The sequence below is a fragment of the Crinia signifera genome, chromosome 5, assembly GCF_055691185.1.
Source record: "Crinia signifera chromosome 5, ASM5569118v1, whole genome shotgun sequence".
Classification (NCBI taxonomy): domain Eukaryota; kingdom Metazoa; phylum Chordata; class Amphibia; order Anura; family Myobatrachidae; genus Crinia; species Crinia signifera.
Genome location: NC_139221.1, coordinates 106,336,288 through 106,357,538, shown reverse-complemented (window position 1 = coordinate 106,357,538; position 21,251 = coordinate 106,336,288). Strand labels below are relative to the sequence as shown.

Here is a 21,251-nt window from a genome sequence, read left to right as displayed (position 1 = left end):
AGTCTGCCCAATTGTAAAGCGCAACGGGATATGCTGCACTATATAAGAAACTTTAAATAAATAATAATTAATAAGTTCCTGCCTGGACCAGCAGTTAAGGTTTCCTATTGCTTGTGTTATCAACTATAAAAATCGGCAGCTTTATTGATATCTGGCTGTCTATAGTTGCTCTATAGTATTGATGGTTAATGTCACCCAATCGATATAGATTCACCCTAAAGCATGTCCAGTCAGTTAGACTGAAGGCTATGTTAAATGTGTGCGCATATTAGCTTTTGAGAGGATCTGCATTTAGCTGTGTGCAGTCTCCTAACACAACCCCATATCTCTTCAGTGACAAAACATATCAGACTTCTATACTGGCATTACTATAGGCTCTAATGGAACGACACGTGTTTCACCTATATACATAGCTAGGCTTTTTGGCCAGGGACCTTATGTAAAGAGTGTCACCCACCTGTGGCAAGGCACCGCTGGCTGCTTAAGCCCGGTGCTGGTTTACAAAATATGGGGGACCCCTATTCCTTTTGTTCCCTCAATTTTGGGAATCAGGCTCGTGCCAAGAGCCTGGGGCTGTTTATAGCCAGGCATGGAGATCGCAGTATTAAAAAAAAAACCGTATTCTTCTAAAAAAAAAATTTTGTCCGCACAGAGAAGCATTACACGGTTCTGACTGATCTGTGCGATGCTGGTGGGTTGTACATATTTAGCTGCTGGTAAATTCAGCAGCCAAACACGAATGGCTTCACCATCGGACAACACAATGAACGTCCACAATAAATACCAGGTCACCCTAATATACAGATAAGGCATTGATAGAAAACAAAAATGTACACTTAAAGGTTTTAAAAGTTTATTTTAAACAAAAGCAAGTCCAAATTGGCAAGGTTAAACATTATTTGTACTAGACATAATACACTTAAGTAGAAATGAATGAGCCAAACTGGCCCTTTAAACACACACTCTACAACTAGGGGTCCTGATTTCCCAAAGTTACTAATAAATTATATAATATTTATATATGTATATAAAAGTGTTCTGTATCGCACATTAAAAGGTGAACTGCAGGAAACTGAACTAGAATTTTCCTGGGAAAAAAAAAAAAATTGTATTGTTCAGTACAACCAAAATGATGCATAAATCGTGCTCCAAAGTCTGAAGATGTATTAAATGATGCTCAGAATGCCATTTGTAGAACTGCTAAGGCAGCGTCACAAATCAGAGGAAACAAAGATAATATGTAAAACTTTAATACAGGTAACTGTGCATCTTAACAGCAGCACATTGTTTTAGGAAGGTCTGTACATTGCACCTAAATTACAAAAAAGCAAGACCGCAAATTTAAATCCACCGAGATGATAGGGGATGATATGTACAGCAAGCCAAAATTATTTATCAAAATGTACATCAAAGAATGAATATTCTAGGACACATACTACATCCTAAGAATAGTCTTCTTTACCCTGATATACCTACATGAAACCAGCCATAGACCATCAGAATACAGCCTATCACTCAGGGGTGTTCAGCTACAAAACAAGGCAGGACAAACAAAAAACGCACCGCTGAGGTCTGACCACTTACTTAGATTGCATGTTCAGGTGTGCATGAGACAGCTGATCTGCGGCAAATGTGCAGTACTTCTAACTAAACTATGTGAGAGAAATGTCAGACATATGTAACACCAACTATGTATGTGTACAAACAGATGCACATATCCATATACGAAAAAATAAAAAAAGGAATACAGAATATTCAGGTTAAGGGCCAACACTTATAAACTTTAACAATAGTGCAGACCTACCATACTGGAAACGTGAACATTGCAAGAGGGAAAAACCTTAAAAAAAAGGCAAAGTGAACTTCATTTTTACATGTGCGGCAGCCCCCCCAATTCTTTTAGGCTCCAATATGGGAACTCTAAGCATGTGCATGACATGACGCAGTCATGGATTTGCTAAAGGGAAAGGAGGGAGAACAGTAAAAATATAGGCTAAATAAGAGATTGGTAATCTGGTTGGTATTCAATAGTCTTCTTTCAATTCCACATCATGCTTGACTTTTTTAAGTTCATCCATTTTAAACCCTAGCAAAACTTGCTGTTTGTGACTTCGGAGGAATTTCATGCATACATATCGTCTTGTACCAAAAAATGAAGCAACATCACTCTTCCACATATCTAGTACAGTAGACAGCAATTCTATTTCCCTCTTGCTGGGGTACGGTTTCTTGTGGAAATACTCAAACAAAAACGCCTTTTTAGATTCCTGGGATTCAGTTGCTGAAGCACCTGGTATTAACTCAAGGATTTCAAGAGATGACTCTGTAATAGGCACCTCTGAATGATCAGGTTTGCAATCAATCCTCCTCCTTTTAGAAGGCATGGGTGACTGGTCCGCAGGTTTTGTCTCATTGGAGGCAACCTGAGTATCTGCATTAGAACCTGGTTTTGTTTTTGCATAATCATGCATTCCGCCCCTCGGCTGCCCCTTAGGCACTGCAGTGGTTTCGGGGGTAAATTCCATGCCAGAGGTACTATCTTTTGGCGCATTGCGACAGCGTTGAAGATGCACCGCAATTGCTGACAGAGTCATACTGCCAGTATAGACACCGCAGCAATGGATACACTTAAAAGCAGGAGTCTTCAGTATGGTGTGCACAGTGGGCATAATATGGTGCTTATCTTTCAAATGTGTCTCATATACCTCAGATTTGGATAACACATAATTGCAAAAGCGACATTTAGATTGTGGTTCATCTGTGGTAGCTGATTCCGCTGTAGGTTTTATTTTAATATAAATAGTAGTAGCAATGTTTGCATTCGCTCCAGCAACTACAGCCAGGTGCATTTCTTTGTCTCCAAGCTCCTCCCTGGACACGCACATGGTGAGGTCAAAGTGAGGGAAAAGCACGTCACCATTAGCATTCCTTGATATTGTGATACCTTTCTTGGCATAGTCGGGATGCACGATCTTTTTGCTTACATGCAGGATTTTCATGTGATAGACAAAGTTTCTCAGCTCATGGAAAACAGCTTTGCAGTATAGACATATCATGCCGTGCATCAGCAAGTGTTTTAACACCTCTTCCTCCTGTGGGCACATCTTACAGGTCGTACATCTGATGGATTTGTCTTTCAGCACTCTCAAATACGATGCTTGTGCAGCTATGACTACAGCATCTTTTGCTTCATTGCTTGTGGGGGTTGCTGTTGGCTTACCAGAACCAACTTCCGCCTTTATATGAGCAATCTGCATGTGAACCTCGTATACATTTGAAGGGAACAGTTCATTGCAAACTGGACAGGTCTTCCATTGCTTCGCCTCTTTGCCTAAAATGCTGGGAACACCAATAGGAGGGAGACTTGAAGTCTGTTGTGATGTGGTTTTTGCCTGTGTTACTACTGGTGCACTCTGTGGAGATGGTGCAGTGGCTGGAGAGGTTGAAGCTTGAACCACTTTATTGGGCTCCGGTAGCTGAACAGGCACTTTTGGTGGATTTACAGCAGGTATAGCACAAGAGGCAATAGGCAATGTCACTAGGGTATATGTGGGGATGCCATTTACTTGCTTACCTGTTGGAATGAGCTGTCTAAATACAGAGCCTGTAAGAAAGGTGTTTTGGGTAACCCCAGGTTGGCCAGGTGTAAGATTATTAGGATTCAGTTGCATTGTTTGATTCACATTTAGCACATTAGATTGTAAAGATTGCGGATAAGTAAGAACAGTTGTTGACTGATTCACAGGAAGCATTCCTCCCGATAATGTTTGGTTAATGGGCAAACCTGCAGGTCTCACACCGGTTTGAGCACCATGGATAATCTGTCCACCCACATTGCATCCTTGAGGGAGCACAGTCGCAGTGACAGACTGGTTCAGAGGAAATCTAGGCGTCAGGAAGACAGACTGAGGAAGGGAAGCCTGAATGGTAAAGGTCTGGTTTTGAGAGAGAGAAGAGGTAACAAATGCAACTTGATTAGTAGTGGCAACTGTAGTAGATGTTGTATTTATCAAACTTCCAGTAGGGTCGGATATTGAAGTGACTATATTTGGTACAAGAGCATTGGGTGCCAACAAAGGCTGATTAGGACCATTCTGAGAAACAACCTTTACATCTTGAGCGGGTTGTAGTGGAGCCGCATGTGTAGAATTTGACAAGAGTTGCTGTTTAACTGTAGGAGCTGCAGCAGCTAGCTTTGTTTTGTAAGGTCTTCTAATCTGAGCACGGCTCATGTCAGATATATCCGTTCTCAATTTCTGTTCCAGATCTCTGTGTTTGTCAGCAGTCAAAATGTGGTAAATCAATGCATCAGCAGTGCTAGTGACGCAAGTGCATTTTTTGCAAAAATATCTATCTTGCATGATTTTTAATGCACCAGGGCTTCTGATTTCCTCTTCAGACTTCTCCCCAAAATAACTTTCTAGTTCACTTTTATGATGGCTCATAAGAACATGTCTTTTCATACTGTAATACAGGGTGTCCGTGAAGGCACATTTTACACAAGAAAATTTGATGGTTTTGACCATATTTGAACACTCTTTTACAGTAGAGGATGGAGCTTTACGGACGCTAGAGTGAAATATCCGCATGTGTTTTATCACATTATTGGTTTGTGATGTGAATGGGCAACTTGGGCAAGCAGACATGAGCTCCTGGTCCTTCTCATCTTCATGATAACGTTGCAAGTGGCTTTTGAATGAAGAAAGCAGCTTTGTTGAAAAGCTGCAGAGGCTACAGCAATACTGTTTTGATCGGTAACCCTAAAAAGTAATAAGAAGGCCAGTTAGTGCACAACCTATATAACATTACACAATCCATAACACAATGTGCTTATTATTTATCCTGCATAACAAACGAGAATTATTTCTCCAGAAATATCTATACACTAGTGTTCACATTAGGTTTGTTTTATAGGGCGCTGTGCCCAACCCGTTTTTTTTCCCTTCTGATGCCGCCCTGCCCTTTAAACTTGTTATACTGTGTACCCCGCTGTTGATGTCCAGACCTCCCACCCATGGCAGCCAGCATGAAACTCCCAGTGGCGACCAGCATGTAGGTAGGCATCATATTGTGGTGTGTGGCATAATGTTTAATAGGCATTACAGCGTGTGGCATAATGTTTAATAGGCGTAATCCCACTTTTTTAAATATGATAGATATATATATGTATATATCTATCTATCTATCTAATGTAAAATTCAAATGTAACATGTGCCCTCCCGATTTAAAAATGTGCCCTGCACTAAAAAAATCCTAGGGTGAACACAATAGAGATGGCTAGTGAATCGTTGTCTCGACTCAGTGTCTCGAAACATTCAGCTGACTGCATGATTCGAGATACTCACTGTTGGCTGAGTCGGGACAGCAGCAGCAGCAGCACACTGAATCTATGTTGGTAATTATATTATTAACAATCATTGCATAAGCAGATGCCTGCCTCTGCCAGATGAACTGCACAATCATTATTAAAGCTGGTTCGGTTACTAAGCAGCAGCAAGGGACTGAGCCTCTGCAGCTCCCTAATGTGTTGTGAGCCTTGCACTGTCTCTCTGTGCCTGCTGCAATTCCAAATGAGTTGTGATCCCAGCCACTGTCTTACTTCCTGTCTGTCAGCACACTGAGCCTCTGTAACTCACTAAGAGTTGTGAGCCATGCCACTGTCTTACTTCCTGTCTGCAAGCACACTGAGCCTCTGCAACTCACTAAGAGTTGTGAGCCAAGCCACTGTCTTATTTCCTGTCTTCCCTGCACACTGAGCCTCTGCAACTCACTAAGAGTTGTGAGCCAAGCCACTGTCTTACTTCCTGTGTTCCCTGCACACTGAGTGACTGAGCCTCTGCAACTCCCTGAGTGTGCTGTGAGCCGTGCACTGTCTCCCTGTGCCTGCAATTCCACACTACTCATGAGCCCAGCCACTGACTAACTTCCTGTCTGCCTGCACACAGCACACACTGAGGGACAGAGACTCTGCAAGTCCCTGAGTGTGCTGTGAGCCCTGCACTGTCTCCCTGTGCCTGTAATTCCATATGAGTCGTGACTCGTGAGCCGAGTCACTGACTCAACACACTTTACTGAGCTGAGCCGTGCGGCTCAACTCATTCCAATGAATCGTACTGCCCATCTCTAGAACACAAGCACTATATCTACACAAAATCTGTAGCTATACACCTGTAACTAATTGCACATTATGGAAAACAAGCACTTAACAATAAAATGGAGAGCAATATCTAGAACTGTGGTTATTTGTATTAGCACACACCCTAATTGTTCATCTCTGTATACTTTATAGCTAATCGTTCCAACATCATTGACAACTGTGTCCAACAATACATAATGCGTCTGCTGTCTTTAGTGATAATTGGAGAATACACAGATGCTTAGTTTTTGTTACATAAAAAATGGACATGAATAAAAATTCTGTATATCTGTAGGTAAGCAACATTGACGTTAAGTAGCACTTTTGTGGTATAATAAACCAATCTACCATAAACAGGTACTGACAGAGCAAAATGGTTATTCACTTGGGAAAATCCACTCACTGATCATTACAGCTGCAGTAGTCTTATAAAGGGGGGGGGGGGATATTTAAATTGTTTAACAGCAATAAAATTGTGCTGCCGTATGGGCACGCATGCTTTTAGTACCAACATTTCATTTTGTAACCCTTAGTGCTGGTGAGAAGAAAGGTGTGAACAGACCCATTTGGGTGCACAAGCAGCACTTTTATCATAATTCCCAGCCATTTTACTTGGCTAAACCCAGAATGTCTGCAATCAATGTATTTAAAAAAAATAATGAAATTGCACCCACCAATCTCCTGTCACTTTAGACGAGAGATAAGCAATTGAATTACCCTAAACGAGTACGTGGAAGCACAATGATACTTAAAGAAAAATAATATATATATAAAGTATATAAAACCAATAAAACAGAGTTTGGCACTTCGCTCTTTAGAATGAGGAGCTTAACATGAATTTATATATCTTACAGATCTCCACTGATAGAACAAGGATGTTTTGACTGTTAAATGGATCAGATAATGTGTTGCCAGCACAATCAGAGATGCAAGAGAACCCCAATCTGACAGAATTTTTTTAAAAGGAAAGCCAACCAGTAATACAATGAGTTGACTGGGCAATTGGCATTTGTATTTTTTTTTTTACCAATTCTTAGGTCGGCAGTCAAATAAAAACTCATTAAGGGATTATTTGATTCTGACAAGTTCTTAGTTATAAAAAAAAGCGTTAGTTTGATTGTCAATTAACAAAATGCAATGTGAATGAACAGAAGAGAAATGATGTGACCACCCTCTGCCTTCAAAACAGTATCTTGGCTTGCTTCGCTTGCCCACTGTAGACTAATTGGGGTTCCACGTGATCAGGTGCTGATATGGACACCACAAAATGTGAAAAACCTCATGTAGACCTTGTGCATGTCAACCTAATGACTGTTGCCTTAAGCCCCATTCAAACTAAACTAATGATGATATTTGCATTGGTGGAGACCTGTCAGGGTGCCGGCAGTGGGAGATGCATACACGCTTACCAATGCTGGAAAGGAGAAGAGCGACGGCAGGGGGGGCGAGACAACTATGCATGTAGCATGACCCTTAAAAGAGGAACTCATTTGCCTTAACATGCAGGACAAGGGAGGGGTTGTTAATGTACAGAAGCACGCATCGGTAAGGATGTTGACTGTACACACTAGAGGAAGCGGTACATCTGTCAGAAAAGACTTAGGTCTACAGTCATTAGGTCGACTGTCCCCCAAGGTCGACAGGGTTAAAGGTCGACATGGCTCAAGGTCGACATTACTTAAGGTCGACAGTCATTAGGTCGACATGAGTTTTTCACTGGTTTTTTTTTTACCCAAATGTCGACACAGTCGACATGGACACAGTTGGAGTCGAACCGCAGCCCCTCGCTTCGCTCGCAATGCTTCGGGCATGGTGCTTTGCTGCGCTCGGCACACTATTTTATTCTCCCACCACGCCCAAGTGGATGGTAGGGCATGAAATACCGCCTGTCGGCACATGTAGGCTCAAAAAACAGTGAAAAACTCATGTCGACCTAATAACTGTTGACCTTGGCCCATGTCGACCTTTAACCCTGTTGACCTTGGAGAGTCGACCTTCCGGGGTCGACCTAAGTCTGGTCTGACAGATGACCGTTTCCACACTAGATGACATTGTGAACGTCGCTCAGAAAGCCCTACGTTCAGCATGATACTCCTGGAAAACGCCAGCGTTATGGCCCCAAATGCCTAACGCCTGTCAATCACCTTACGATCGGCCAGCAAAGGGGACCCTGTGCATGTGCAGACTTTCAATAATTGGCAGGGCAGCAGATATCATTCAGTGACGTCACCGGCTATATTGCGAAGTTGACCTGCATGTTTGGCAGACAACAATCATCAATAACGATGCACGGAAGGCGCATCGTTAATGATATTGACAATATTGTCCCTTTCTGAGCGATATTGCTCACAATATCGCCCAGTGTGTATGGGGCTTTATTGTTATTGAAAAATGGAGTTCACGCTGCTCAATATAAAGCATTGTTTGAGAGTAGAATGTTTATATTCTAAAGTATCAGTGAGTTGAAACAGGTTCCATTAACATCTGGGCAGCCAAATTGCAATGAGATTATAAATTAACTACCAATACATATAAAGCACATTTACATGTGGGTCATTCCATAGCTGAAGCAGAGAGCCGGTTCCAGCACATTTAATCAAAAAACTATGAAAACACATCTACAGAGCTATAGAAATGACGTACATCATAATAGTTACGGCTGCATAAAGACTTACGCCCATCAAGTTCACCCTTTGGTTACAGGGTATGGTCTATTTGTTATATGCCTATATATAAATTGTGTATTCGGATTTAATTTTGGATGATTTCTGATAATTGGTTGTACCACTGGATGTTTTTAACAAATGGATGTTTGTCCAACCTTATTTTAAATGGATTTGTGTCTGCCGACGGAAGAGAGTTTCATAATTTAACTACCCTGACTGTAAAAAAAGATTTTCTGTCTAAGGGTCCACAAGCTCTCTTCTACACTAAGCGCATCACCACGTGTCCTAGACTCCTTCCTCAAAGCAAAACGGGTGCCTTTTCTTTCTTCTTGGGCACTGATAAACATTTCTATATGTTGTTAAGCATGTTTCCACTTAAACGTTTCTTTTACAGTGTAAACAATCCCTATTTGTCCAATCTGTCTTCATAGATTAATTTCTCCAACTCTTTTATTAGCTTGGTTGCTCTTCTCTGGACTTCTTCCAGTTCTAGGGTGTCCTTTTTGTACTGCGGGGCCCAGAATTGCACTGCAAATTCCAGATGTGGACTATACAATGCCTTGTAAAGTGGCATAAGTATATTTATGTCCCTAGCCTCCATTCCCCTTTTTATGCAGGCTAGTATCCTGTTGGCCTTACTTTTTCCAGTTCTGATTTTGCCACTCCGCTTAGATTATAACCCGCACACTGGTTGTGTATACCAAGATGTATAACCTTGCAATAATCAACATTGAATCTCATTTTCCAATTTCTTTGGCCACTTATCTAGTTTATTTAGATCACTCTGAAGCGTGGAGAAATCCTGTTCTGTTCTAATCACCCTGCTCAGCTTTGTGTCATCAGCAAAGATGAAAACTTTGCTGAGTAATCCTACCCCTATATCCTTAATGCATAGGTTACATAAAAGAGGCCCTAGCTTGGAACCCTGTGGTATTCCACTTACTACTGGTATCCATCCTGAAACTGCACCAATTACAACCACTCTATCCTGCAGCATTTCTTACCCATCTACAAATGTATACCCTTAGTCCCAATTCCTCCATTTTATTGATCAAACTTATATGGCACAGTATCAAAAGCCTTAGCAAAATCCAGTAAGACCATACAAGATTAGCAATCGGTCATGTGTTATTCCATGCATTTACTAGATTATGCATGCCCAATGGAAAGAGCTACAAACAGCGGTCAGAGATGCTAGTTAGATATGGGCACTTTATGTGATTCTGACGCATTGCTGAAATGGATCACATGAAAAGTGACACATACCAGGCCATCTTCAAGCGATTGCTTCACATCACAGATCCGACGGGCTGCCATTGATATCTGTCACAGCCCATAGCCCTCGCTAGGATTGCACACGATACAGTGCATCATATGCGATCCTGCCGGGTGAGTTGGCAGGGCATCGTATGCAATACCTCGCCATAGTGGATGAGGGCCTTAAGACGATACTTTAATAACTTAAACAATGTCATTAGTCTACTTTTTGTCTGCTGAAAAAGTACTGATGAAACAGTCATTACAGCTTTCATAGGGAGCTATGCTACAACATAACCTCTGCCTACGTTCACCATCTGACAATTGAAAAGGCAACATACTGCAATCCAGTACTGAGATCAACCATTCCAGGACTCACAGGCCAGAAACACAGGATTTTTGGTTCCATTCCCAATTAACCACAAGTGTGTTAGTATTGCTAACTACAGCACCAGTAATTAAATGCAACATTTTATTCTATGGTTTCATCATGTAGGCATGAAACAAATGCATATGCTCAGTACGGTTTTTCTTTTCAAAGTACTAGATTCAAGTACAAGCTATTTAAATGAAATTACACAAGGCAGTGACATCAAGGGAGGATATTAGCTGAATGAGACTCCTGGAAATTTTGAAAAATGTAAATGTTTCTATTGATTTTATATCTCAACCACCAGGATTAAATATCAGCCTGCTGATCAGATTTCTAACATGCAATTTAAGAACTGTAATGCAACATTGTTGCGTTTAAGAATAAAAATAAACTACTTATAGAAGGTGTATAAATCCATGCAAATGGTGTTATGTATAATTTCAAAAACAGAATTTAGGATATTCCACATTCCAAGCTAAATTCAGTGCACAAAAAGCTAAATCAATTTCCTCCATATTAAAAAAAAATGAAATAAAAAAAATAGTAAGAGAAACCTAGAACAAGCAGTGTCATTGCTATCTGTGCCTCTGTGAAGGCCTAGGACAGTGCTAAAAATCTGTTCTACTCTATTTGCCAACCACTAGTGTTAGACATACATTTCTGCGTCCATTAGATTCCCAAAGCGAGACATCCTCCCATGATGTACTGGAAAAATGTGTGTCTCCTGGATTATAAGTGTTGATTTCCTAAAAAACAAACAAAAGAATATACGTTTTGATACTTAATGTATTTAATTAACACTTGTAAATTGTACTGTGCCTCCAAATATAAAGCCCATGCAATGCTGATAAGACACTAGCAAATAACCAATGAGTATCCTACCAACTGGACTAGTTGGACAAGTTTTTGGAACTACACATTATATAAAAGGGTATGGGTCAAAGGGTCGACACTATGAAGGTCAACATTATGTTGACCACTAAAGGTTGAAAGGGCTTAGGTCAACACGTGAAATAGGTTGACATGGCTGAGGTGAACAAGGTCAGAAGGTTGACACGTCAGAGGAAAGGAAAATTCTGCATTCTAGAGCAGGCATGTCCACCCTGCAGCCGTCCAGCTGTTGTGAAACTACACATTACAGCATGCCTTGCCATAATTTTAGCAATGCCTAATAGCAAAACTGTGGCAAAGCATGCTGGGACGTGTAGTTTCACAACAGCTGGAGGGCCATAGGCTGGACATGCCTGCTCTAGAGCTTGCCACCCAAGTAGCTGCGTTAATTAATGCTCCAGGCAGAGCATTCATAAGCAGTAATTGAATCTGCCCTTTACCGCTCAAAAGTAATAAAAGGAGTTCAGGAGATTAGTAATATGGGAATGTGGCATACAGATGAATGATTGGATCTATAAATTATTTTTGTTAAGTCTCCAGTTATAGGTATATATATATAAAAAAAAAAAAAGCACTTTGACATGTTTCTTCTCCATAATTAAATGGAACCCCACTAATAAGAAGTCAAGTGTTTCCCATCTAACATGACCAGCAGCCACTGAAATGTTCAGGACACCCATCACTTATAATAAGTGTCCGAAAAATCTGCCTAAAGTAGGACTTTTGTGTACCTTAATTTTGCCATTTTGTGCAGCCATTTCCCTTCATTTTGGGCATGGGGCTGGTCACCCAAAGAGATAAATAGCACCCATTACTGTAGACGGGAGCTGCAGATGCCAATAACCCAGTGGCAGCGGCAGCTCCAACCACATGGTACAGGGAGAGGCCTTCTCTGTGGATCACCAGTGCCATGTCTTTCACAGGCTCTGTGCAACACCCAGGACACAGCATTCAGCATAATGACCATTGTAACCACACCCCCATCAGCGCAAAGCTGAATGCTGCTCCCGGGCGCAGCAGTGGCGGTTGTAATAGACAGCAGCACGTTACATACAATTATATACAGTATGTGCTAATTGGCTCCATCCCTGTACTATGTAGCGCTGAAGCTACCCAAAACAACTGTATTCTCTCTTATAAAGTCTACGTTTAAGGGGACGATTCAACAGTTTTTTAAGCATCCACCAGCAGTGATTCAATGGTTCTGCCATTCAAGTGCGATCACCACGCGGATAAACCCAGTGCTTAAACAGTAATGGGCACCAGATCAGAGCAACAACTGATTGCTCTGATAGGAACCCAAACATTTGTATTGTCACCTATGTTTTGATTAGGCAAGTGTGACAATTCAGTGTATAAAATAATTTAGTGTATAGGGTGCAGCCAACAAGCTTATGCAAAAGTGTGACATCCACTACACTCTAGCAAATACAGGATTACAACAGATAACAAGTTTTTGTTATCTATTGTATTCCTGCAAGTGTTGACAAGTCAGCAAACCTCATGCAAATGTTAAGGCAATCAAAGAAATATGGAGGAACGTTCCATAAGGTTTTTGGGAGAGGCATATAGGAAGTGATCCTTTGTGTATATAGCGTTTTTAAGGACATGGTGTGTTAGTATGCAGCTGCAAGCAAAGGTACTCTTGGGCTTACAACAATTACACCCCGATGTACAAGCAGTTTTATTCAGCCCAATGACTTCTTTATAGAACTGGTTTGACTTCTAAACATTTTAGGATTTAAAAGACATGAGCCAAGGTTATATACTTTCACCACTAGGGTAATTCTGTACAGTACTGCCTACTCCATTCTCCAGACTATCAAGCGCGCACACACACACACACACTACAGTTGCCAACCATTTACACACTTCCATAATCAGTTCAGAATTTAGACGTATACACCACAGCAATAGTAGCAAAAAGCCCACATAGGCTACAATAAGGCAGTATACTATGAAAAAAAAAAGCCATATTAGGGCAGTATATAAAAAAAATAATTATATAATCAACTTCTAATCCTAATAATTATTTGAGGATAAAAGGCGTGAACACTAGGAGACGGCCTGCTCACACTGCTGACTGGACAAGTGAAACATAAAACAGGAGTTCCAGCAGAAGTGTTTACCAAAATGCAGAAACTCTACACTTACTATCTTAGAATTGGGGTTATTGCAACAACAGATATTTTACATTACTCATGTTGTCTTCTATTAGTTACTGTGCTCTTCCACACAACACATAAAAGATACAATAGTCAACAGAATGGAAATGTATTGTTACACACTAGCAGTGTTAAGGTGCGTACACATGGATAGATTTGTCAAACGATTCAATCTCGTTAACGATTTCCTCTGAACCTCCTGCACAAACGATTTGGTGACAAATGATGAACGATTGAGAAAACGATTACACATGAAAGATTGATCTTTACGAAGGTGGAGAGAGAGGGAGCCAGTCAATTAGCCTTACCAAATCGTTCATCGTGCATATACATGAAACGATTGGTACACATCGTTAACGATTGGTCGCTGATCTTTCTGCATGCAGGAAAGATCAGCGACCTCTACCAACGACCGTCGGGTACGTGCATCGTTCGATATATCGTTTATATACACGGAACGATTTGAACGATTGGTCGTTTCAATCGATCGGGAACGCCCAGATCGTTGGCCAAATCTATCCGTATGTACGCACCTTAACTCCTTACTTCATATTTCTTGGTCATTGAGAAGATGAGGAAACTGGAAATATTACCCATGAATTTTGAGGCCCCTCTCTAAAACTACAGCTAGAATATAAGTCAACAAAGTAGAAAGTAGTTTCTAGAGTGCAAATAAGCAGAAAATATGTAATAACGCTGGAATACGCGCGTTTTAGCTCAGTCAACTATTTTTGATTCACCAGAAAACACCTACAGTAGCTGCATGTTTTGTCTTTATCTTTGACTCAATGCTACAAATAAACCTGAATGAATACATAAGAAAATACTGCACAAAAATGCACAATTGATCGTAATGTGATTGATTGTAATTTAGTTAAAGCTACAAATTTGTCATTAATTTGAAGTATGAATTGCTTAACCAAATGGGTAAAACAGAATGATCTCTTTCATATTTCAGATCTTGTGTGATCAAAGGACATAACCGAAAAGTCCGACCGAAAAATATAAAACTAATCCAACAATATAACCAAACTGCGTTTTGTAAAAACCAAGAACTAGAGTAGAACACTTGTTTTGTGTTCTTAAATTAGGACAAAGCAGAACATCTGGACACACGCCAATACACCTCTGTCCATCACATGATATGTCTAAAGCTCTATCACATGATATGTCTAAAGAAGGCTGATTGCTTACGGTTTATTAGCAAAAATGGTATTCGCAGCTCCCACTAAGATGAGCACCCCCTAAAGGTACTGCTGTATACAACCACTCAACATCACATGCAAATCAGGGGAGACTGCAGATCAGCATATCATGTTTATCTATGCTCTTCCTTGAACCAAGGGTGACAGAATAATTTGTTTGTTGTAGCAATCCAACTTGGTTTATTGGAATAAAAATTGCCAACGTATGGGCAGAAACGAAATGGATAATCATTGTTGTCTAAATCAGATTTAACCAACTTGTCAGTTTATTTGAATGTGGGATTGGGAGCAAATTTTTGATGGTAATTTGCATTCATACATTACCAGCTTTTCTTTCGAACCAATCCGTTAGGTTTGATGAAAAGCGGTCTGTTGTGTGGTCAGCGTTACCTGATGAATAAGGTGCTGTGTAACCCACTACTAAACATAAAATGTAACGGGTGATCATTAAAATGGCCAACCTTATGATATCGTAATAATGTTCACATGAGTATATTACTCTACTGTGACTCCAGTCTGCACTCCAATTGTGTTCTAGAGTATACCGTATGTAGATTATTCTTAACTTCAACTTATATAGCACCAGTGATGTCATTGCCCTTTACACATGATCAGCATATTGATTATTACTATTGAAGTCCATTAAACTTTCTATAAACCATTTGACATTCTACTGAACCAATCTGTTTACTCAATTGTTAATTTTGGTTTTTATTCATGTATGGATATTAGATGGAATCAAGATGCAAGGTAAGTAATTCCCTGTCAAATTCAATAAGCAAAAGAAACATACAAATTCTTACGTCTTACTAAAATAAAATCTCTTACCTCAAATGCATCTTTGCAAGTTTCTAAACCAATTTGCAGTAACAACTGTTTCACCCGTTTCCGTGCCTTTCTTATTTTATCCAGATTATTAATAGGTGATTGAAACATTTTGACTGTGCTGAAATAGAAAGAAATAAAACAAGGTAATAAGAACAAGTAGTGACATAACTTAAAACGTTGCATTTTTCATCAAAATGAGTGAGGGGGAAACTAAATGGTGCCACATTGTATATTTCATGTATGGTAAAATAAAAACTAAGTAACAGAAAGTGATCAATGATACAGTTAAATAAGCAGATATATTATTGGACAACAGAGTAAAAAAACAATCAACTAGGTAGGACGAAGACAAGTGACAAGAGTTTAGTAACTCGGGGGGCACAAAACTGTGTAAATAAATTGTTGCTCTGTTTAGATGGTGAAACTTCTTATTGTAGCCTCCTGAGGTATGAAAAGAAATGTTTGCAAAATCCATTGTTTGTTGCCCTAACCCAGTGGTTCCCAAACTTTTTGAATCATGGTACCCTAAAGTATCAGAATATTTTCCAAAAGGCCAAAATATAGGCCAAAAGTTGGTTACTGATTTCCAGAAAAATATTAAAAAGTTGTGATTTAAACGTTTTCCTTAGGTCCACTTATGTGGTAAGAAACATGATTCACTTCTGTTTACCCACATATTCTTAATTGGAAGCCACAAGCACCGATTTTGCCTATTTCATTGGCCATAAATAACTTGAATTGATTCTGGACCACCAACCTGAGGCACCCCTGCAAGTGCTCCGAGGCACCCCAGGGAGCCTAAGAGCACAGTTTGGGAACCACTGCCCTAACCACTTCTTTAGGTGAGTTAAGCTGCTTTGTGGTGTGTCATTACTAAATGGAGGAAAAATTGCTTAGTCAGTAGCCTTTACATATTGATGCCCAGCAGGGGACATGTAAAACATTTGAATCATCCTCAGTGTATCCTGACAGTCAATAATACTATTAAGGGAAGGGCAAGCATACAGATTAGAGTTCCTGAAAGGGACTTCATTAGGACACTAGAAGCCTGATCTTGATTTGTACACAAAACCGATTGTTTATGTGCAAATCCGGTGTTTGTGGGTCTGGACAGGAGCAAGAAGTGTTCTGTACAAGTGCAAAATGGATCCCGCAACATCTCTCGCAGCCCACTCATAAGGTGCCCATATACCACATTTTTTTAATTCTGAGGTAAATTGAAGTACAGATAAATCCCGAAATTGAGCTATGTTTCAAACCCATTATTCTAATGTAAGTTTATTACTCATTTATAAGAAATACCGGTTTCATACAAGAGCTCTCACCAAGTTACTCATCAAAACACGCCTGTTCATCGCACACACTCCACTCTAAAGGCCCCCATACACTAGGCAATTTACCTGCAATTTGAGCGATCAATCACAAGAAAAGAGCCCAAATTTCAGGTGAATGACAGGAGGTCCGATGCGAAGTCCCGTGCGCATCGCACCGAAGCCTCCGAGTCACACCAGCTGGAGAAGCAATCTGTGATATACTGCATGCAAAAGGATATCCAGACGCACCGAAAGGTCCCGGGCGGCTCAGGGGGGCATTGAGTGACTTTTTCCGAGGGGAGAAGTTGCTGTAATGTATGGGGGGGATATTGCACACATACAACAGCACACACAGTTTACCAGTAATACATACATAGTATATCACACATATACATAAATAGCCCACCACACACAGACTTCTTTCCTTTAATAAAATGAATGCAGTCCAACGAATAGCTACAGCCCCCACATCGCCTCCCTGCCAGGACCCCGGAGACACACTGACCTATGCATTGCAGCAGTTGTCCCTGAACACTCTGGGGCGGTGAGGTGCGATGCGCTGCAGCTCCCTCTACATTCAGACAGCGTTCAGCTGCCTATGCCCCCGCTCTGTCTGCCCCTGCGTAGGAGCTTGGTCTGTCATCTGAAAGCTGGTCGGGAGTTCACAGCAGTGGCTGCAATGTTATTAATTAATGCAGTGCCTGACCTCCGTCTCCCCCTCCTGTCAGAGCAGCGTGGTGCCCAATCCCCACCCTTTTCACACTAGCGGCAAAGCCGCTGGGCAGTCTCCCCCTCCTTTCACATCCAACAGCCACCTGCAGCTCCTGACCCCTGCCTCACCCTTCTGTCAGAGCACCCGGGCACAGTCTCCCGCAGTGCCTGACCCGTCTCCCCCCTCCTGTGACACCAGCCGCCCTGGTATTCCCGCTAAACTTTCTATGTAGGGCACAGTGCCCTGCCCGGATTTTAAACTTCTAAACACGCCCTGCTCCTCCGCTGCCCCCTTCCGTGCTGACATGCAGCTCAGCAACCATGGCGCTGAAAGCTGCTGCAGAAACAGCAGCCTGTCCGATTTAGACCCACCAGCCAGATTAGATCCACAGCAGCAGTGAATCCAGTGCTGCTGTACTGCCTGCTCCGTGAATGCAGGCAGCCCCTCCCCCTATGCATGTGTAATGAGCGGCTGCCCAGGATCTCAAGACGCCACTCATTACATCATGCGCAATGTATGCTGGGGCAGGACGATGGCCGCCACCACAGTGTGGAGGTGTGCAGCAGGGGACATTCTGTTGGCGGCTGGTGTCACAGGCAGCCCGCTCTACCACTGCATGCATCTACTGAGAGGGAAGCCTTTCTACAGCAGTGTTGACTCGTGGCGAGAGACTGTCTCCCATCTTAGTGAGTGAGCCCAATATATAGTGGCCCATTATATATATATATATATATATATATATATATGATAACTTTTATGTCTGTGTGCCCATAGTTCAAATAACTGTTCACTTTAACTGTTGGATGTAATTAACCTCCACTTCCAGCCAACAGGGGGGGTGCTTGAATAATGTGCCCTGCTTGGTGATGGGGGGGGGGGGGGGGTGTCAGCACCCTGCCCTAAAAAAAATCCTAGGGTGAACAGTGGCCCGCATTTCCTGACCCCTGCCTCCCCCTCCTGTCAGAGCAGTGGCAGCGTGATGCCCGATCCCCACCTCCCCCTCCTGTCACACCAGTGTCAGCGCACCCTGACAGTCTTCCCCTCCTGTCACACCAGCGGCCCGCAGTGCCTGACCCGTCTGCCCCTCCTGTCAGACTAGTGGCTACCTACTTTTCATGCAGGGGCTTAGCCCCCTCCACCACCTGCCAAAAGTCCCCCATCGGGATGCAGGTCTTTCCCCCGGCCCTGCAGACGCACCTCTACTTGTCCGGGGCACTGTTGAGCCCCACCAGTGCCACCGCTTATTGCTGCTGGACTAGTGGGGCTGCATGGCTTCCAGCATGCAACCCCTGGCATGTAATGGCCATTATGGCACTTGCAAATTTTGGGTGCGGGCCTTCGGCACACACTGTCCCTCTTATTATTTTATTTGGTTCCTAAATTTTCATCCTGGCTCCTAGATTTTAAATAAATTTGTCAAGCCTTGCTCTAATAATGCAGGAGGTGCCTATTTCCTACAGATGCCTTCTGTTGCATTTGCATTGGATCTGTACGGAATTACACATCCCCATCCTTGCAACCAGGGCTGTGGAGTCGGAGCAAATTTCGAGTACCTGGGGTCGGAGTCGGCAAACAATACACCGACTCCAACTCCGAAAATTATAATTAATGACTTCTCTACTGTAAGAATAAAGACCAATGCATGCAGTGCCTGACATAACCGCAAAACAAACACGTTAAGTGACCATGAAAAAGCATGCTTTTCATGTGCTTCACTATATGGCACGCAACGCACAATTCGGAGCACCAATACTTATTAATGTATTCTCCCTTGTAGTTTACAACTTATTTCCAACGTTCAATAAGGTTTTCAATACCTCGAAAAATTCATTCAACCAAGCTCTCCCACCATACGCACAACATCTTTTTACGCGGATGAAGATCTTGTTTCATGCGCGGGGTCATTTGTTTACCTTGGCTAAGCCATTCCTTATGCTGGTTCATATTGATGTACAGGCACCATTTTTCGTCGCCAGTAACGATTCGGTAAAGAAATCGTTCCTTGTGTCCGTGAATTGAACAGTGACGAGCAAGCAAACCAGCGGACAAACATTGTGTTTGTCCTTTGCTTAAACTGTTCAATACAGTAGACTGTTGGCTTCCCAGCCTCTAGTTTCTGTAGTAATAATATGTATGTAGCCTTTCTTTCCTTCAAGGAATGTATCAAATACATTTGCATATTAATACAGAGGAGTCGGAGTCGGGGTCAGCCGTATGAGGAGTCCGACCATTTATCTACTGACTCCACAGCCCTGCTTGCAACAGTACAATTCCTTACAAATCAAAATTAGAACCTAGGAGCAGAGGATGAACATATCGATGGAGGACCTTCCCCATAACAGCTTACAAGCTAAGAGGGAAGACATTTAAGAGTATGGGTGGTAGGCTTTGATGATTGATGAGAAAGCCTGCCTTGGCAAAAGAGCGCGTTACAGAGAAAGGCAGAGTAGGAGAAATCATGGAAATGGACAGGGAAGAAGGTGAAAAGGGTGGAGTCAAGACTGCATTCAGAGGAAGAGCGGGTTGGAGTGTGGACAGAAGTCCAGGTAGTGATGTAGGAGGGAATAAATGTGGCATGGAGGAGAAAGGACTGTGGAGATTAGGGCAAAAGAAGAGGAGGAAACAGAGGATAAGAAAAAAAAAAGCGCAACAGGTATTCTCATGCATTTTTATGATTGCCAAAGCTGTAGACCTATTGAATGCACTACAGGCAAGCTTTATAAATTAAGCAGTAGCCAAAGGTGATCATCAAGGAAAAAGTGGAGTGTATGTTCAGATGTGAAAAATGTTAAATAACTCAGTGTCCTTCTAATGGGGCATACTCATGTAGCTATTTAGGGGTATTTTCTAAGTGAGCTCACTAGATCGCATAGAAAATGCCCCTACATCGCTCTGAGTGTACAGGGATATAGATGTCTGCCGCTATTGCCCTGGCAATTAATATCCAGCATGCTGAATAGGTCTAGTTAATCATCCGGGTCAGGGCCAGTGTTTTTAGCTGAAACTAGCCTTGACAGATTGCTCAGCACACAGCGCTGGCACATTGCTGTGTGATTAAGCAACGCTCAGCAGTCTCGCTGTGTATGTAGGTCCCTTAATACATAGGCATTACTCAATTACAAACTGCTGCTTACTGAGATACATACAAGAGCTGCAATATTGCTTCTATACATTCCCTTCAACTTCAATGTAGGCTTTATGCTCAGAGGGGGAGGGGGAGCACCATGCCTCACAGGGCATCAAGTTTTTTTTAGCTGTTACTTTTTTTTTTAGCTGTTACTTTCCATTGAAAGTATTGTACACAGTGACAGCTACAGTGAAAAAAGTATTATACTTATCAGGCATAACTAAAGTGAAACCCAACGGCAGCTATTTGTATTCCCAATAAAATAAGTTACTTAATGAGTGTTAACTTTCTTAAACTAAAAGGTGGAACAACAATGTATCAACATCCCCCAGGTCACCTTATCCTTGCATTTAAAAGGTGGGACAACAATGTATCAACATCCGCCAGGTCACCTTATGCTTGCATTTAACGCACGATCTACGTATATCCATTTGCACAGTACATTAGGAATTAGGGCTGATATGCTGGAATGCTCCCGGTATATGCAGCTCAGTGGCGCACACATGGCAGGATGTCCCCAAACAATAATGAGCACGTGTGTAATGAGATGTGATGAGGACTATAGCACCCCTATGCCA

The 21,251-nt window shown here is 41.8% G+C and overlaps 1 protein-coding gene across 2 annotated transcripts in view; it reads right to left on the bottom strand.

Annotated features, from left to right (window-relative positions):
• Nucleotides 1-836: 836 nt before the first annotated feature.
• The window catches only part of ADNP2 (ADNP homeobox 2), a 21,491-nt gene continuing 1,076 nt past the window's right edge, over nucleotides 837-21,251 (bottom strand). Inside the window, exons 2-4 of one of the 2 annotated variants that reach the window (XM_083187803.1) lie at nucleotides 15,522-15,639; nucleotides 11,089-11,178; nucleotides 837-4,760 (exon numbers count right to left, since the gene is read on the bottom strand). In XM_083187803.1, the coding sequence (XP_083043929.1) occupies nucleotides 2,025-4,760; nucleotides 11,089-11,178; nucleotides 15,522-15,629 (2,934 nt within the window). In that variant the 5' untranslated portion in view covers nucleotides 15,630-15,639 and the 3' untranslated portion in view covers nucleotides 837-2,024. The remainder of the gene's footprint in view (nucleotides 4,761-11,088; nucleotides 11,179-15,521; nucleotides 15,640-21,251) is intronic. The other variant, XM_083187804.1, reaches the window with a different exon arrangement.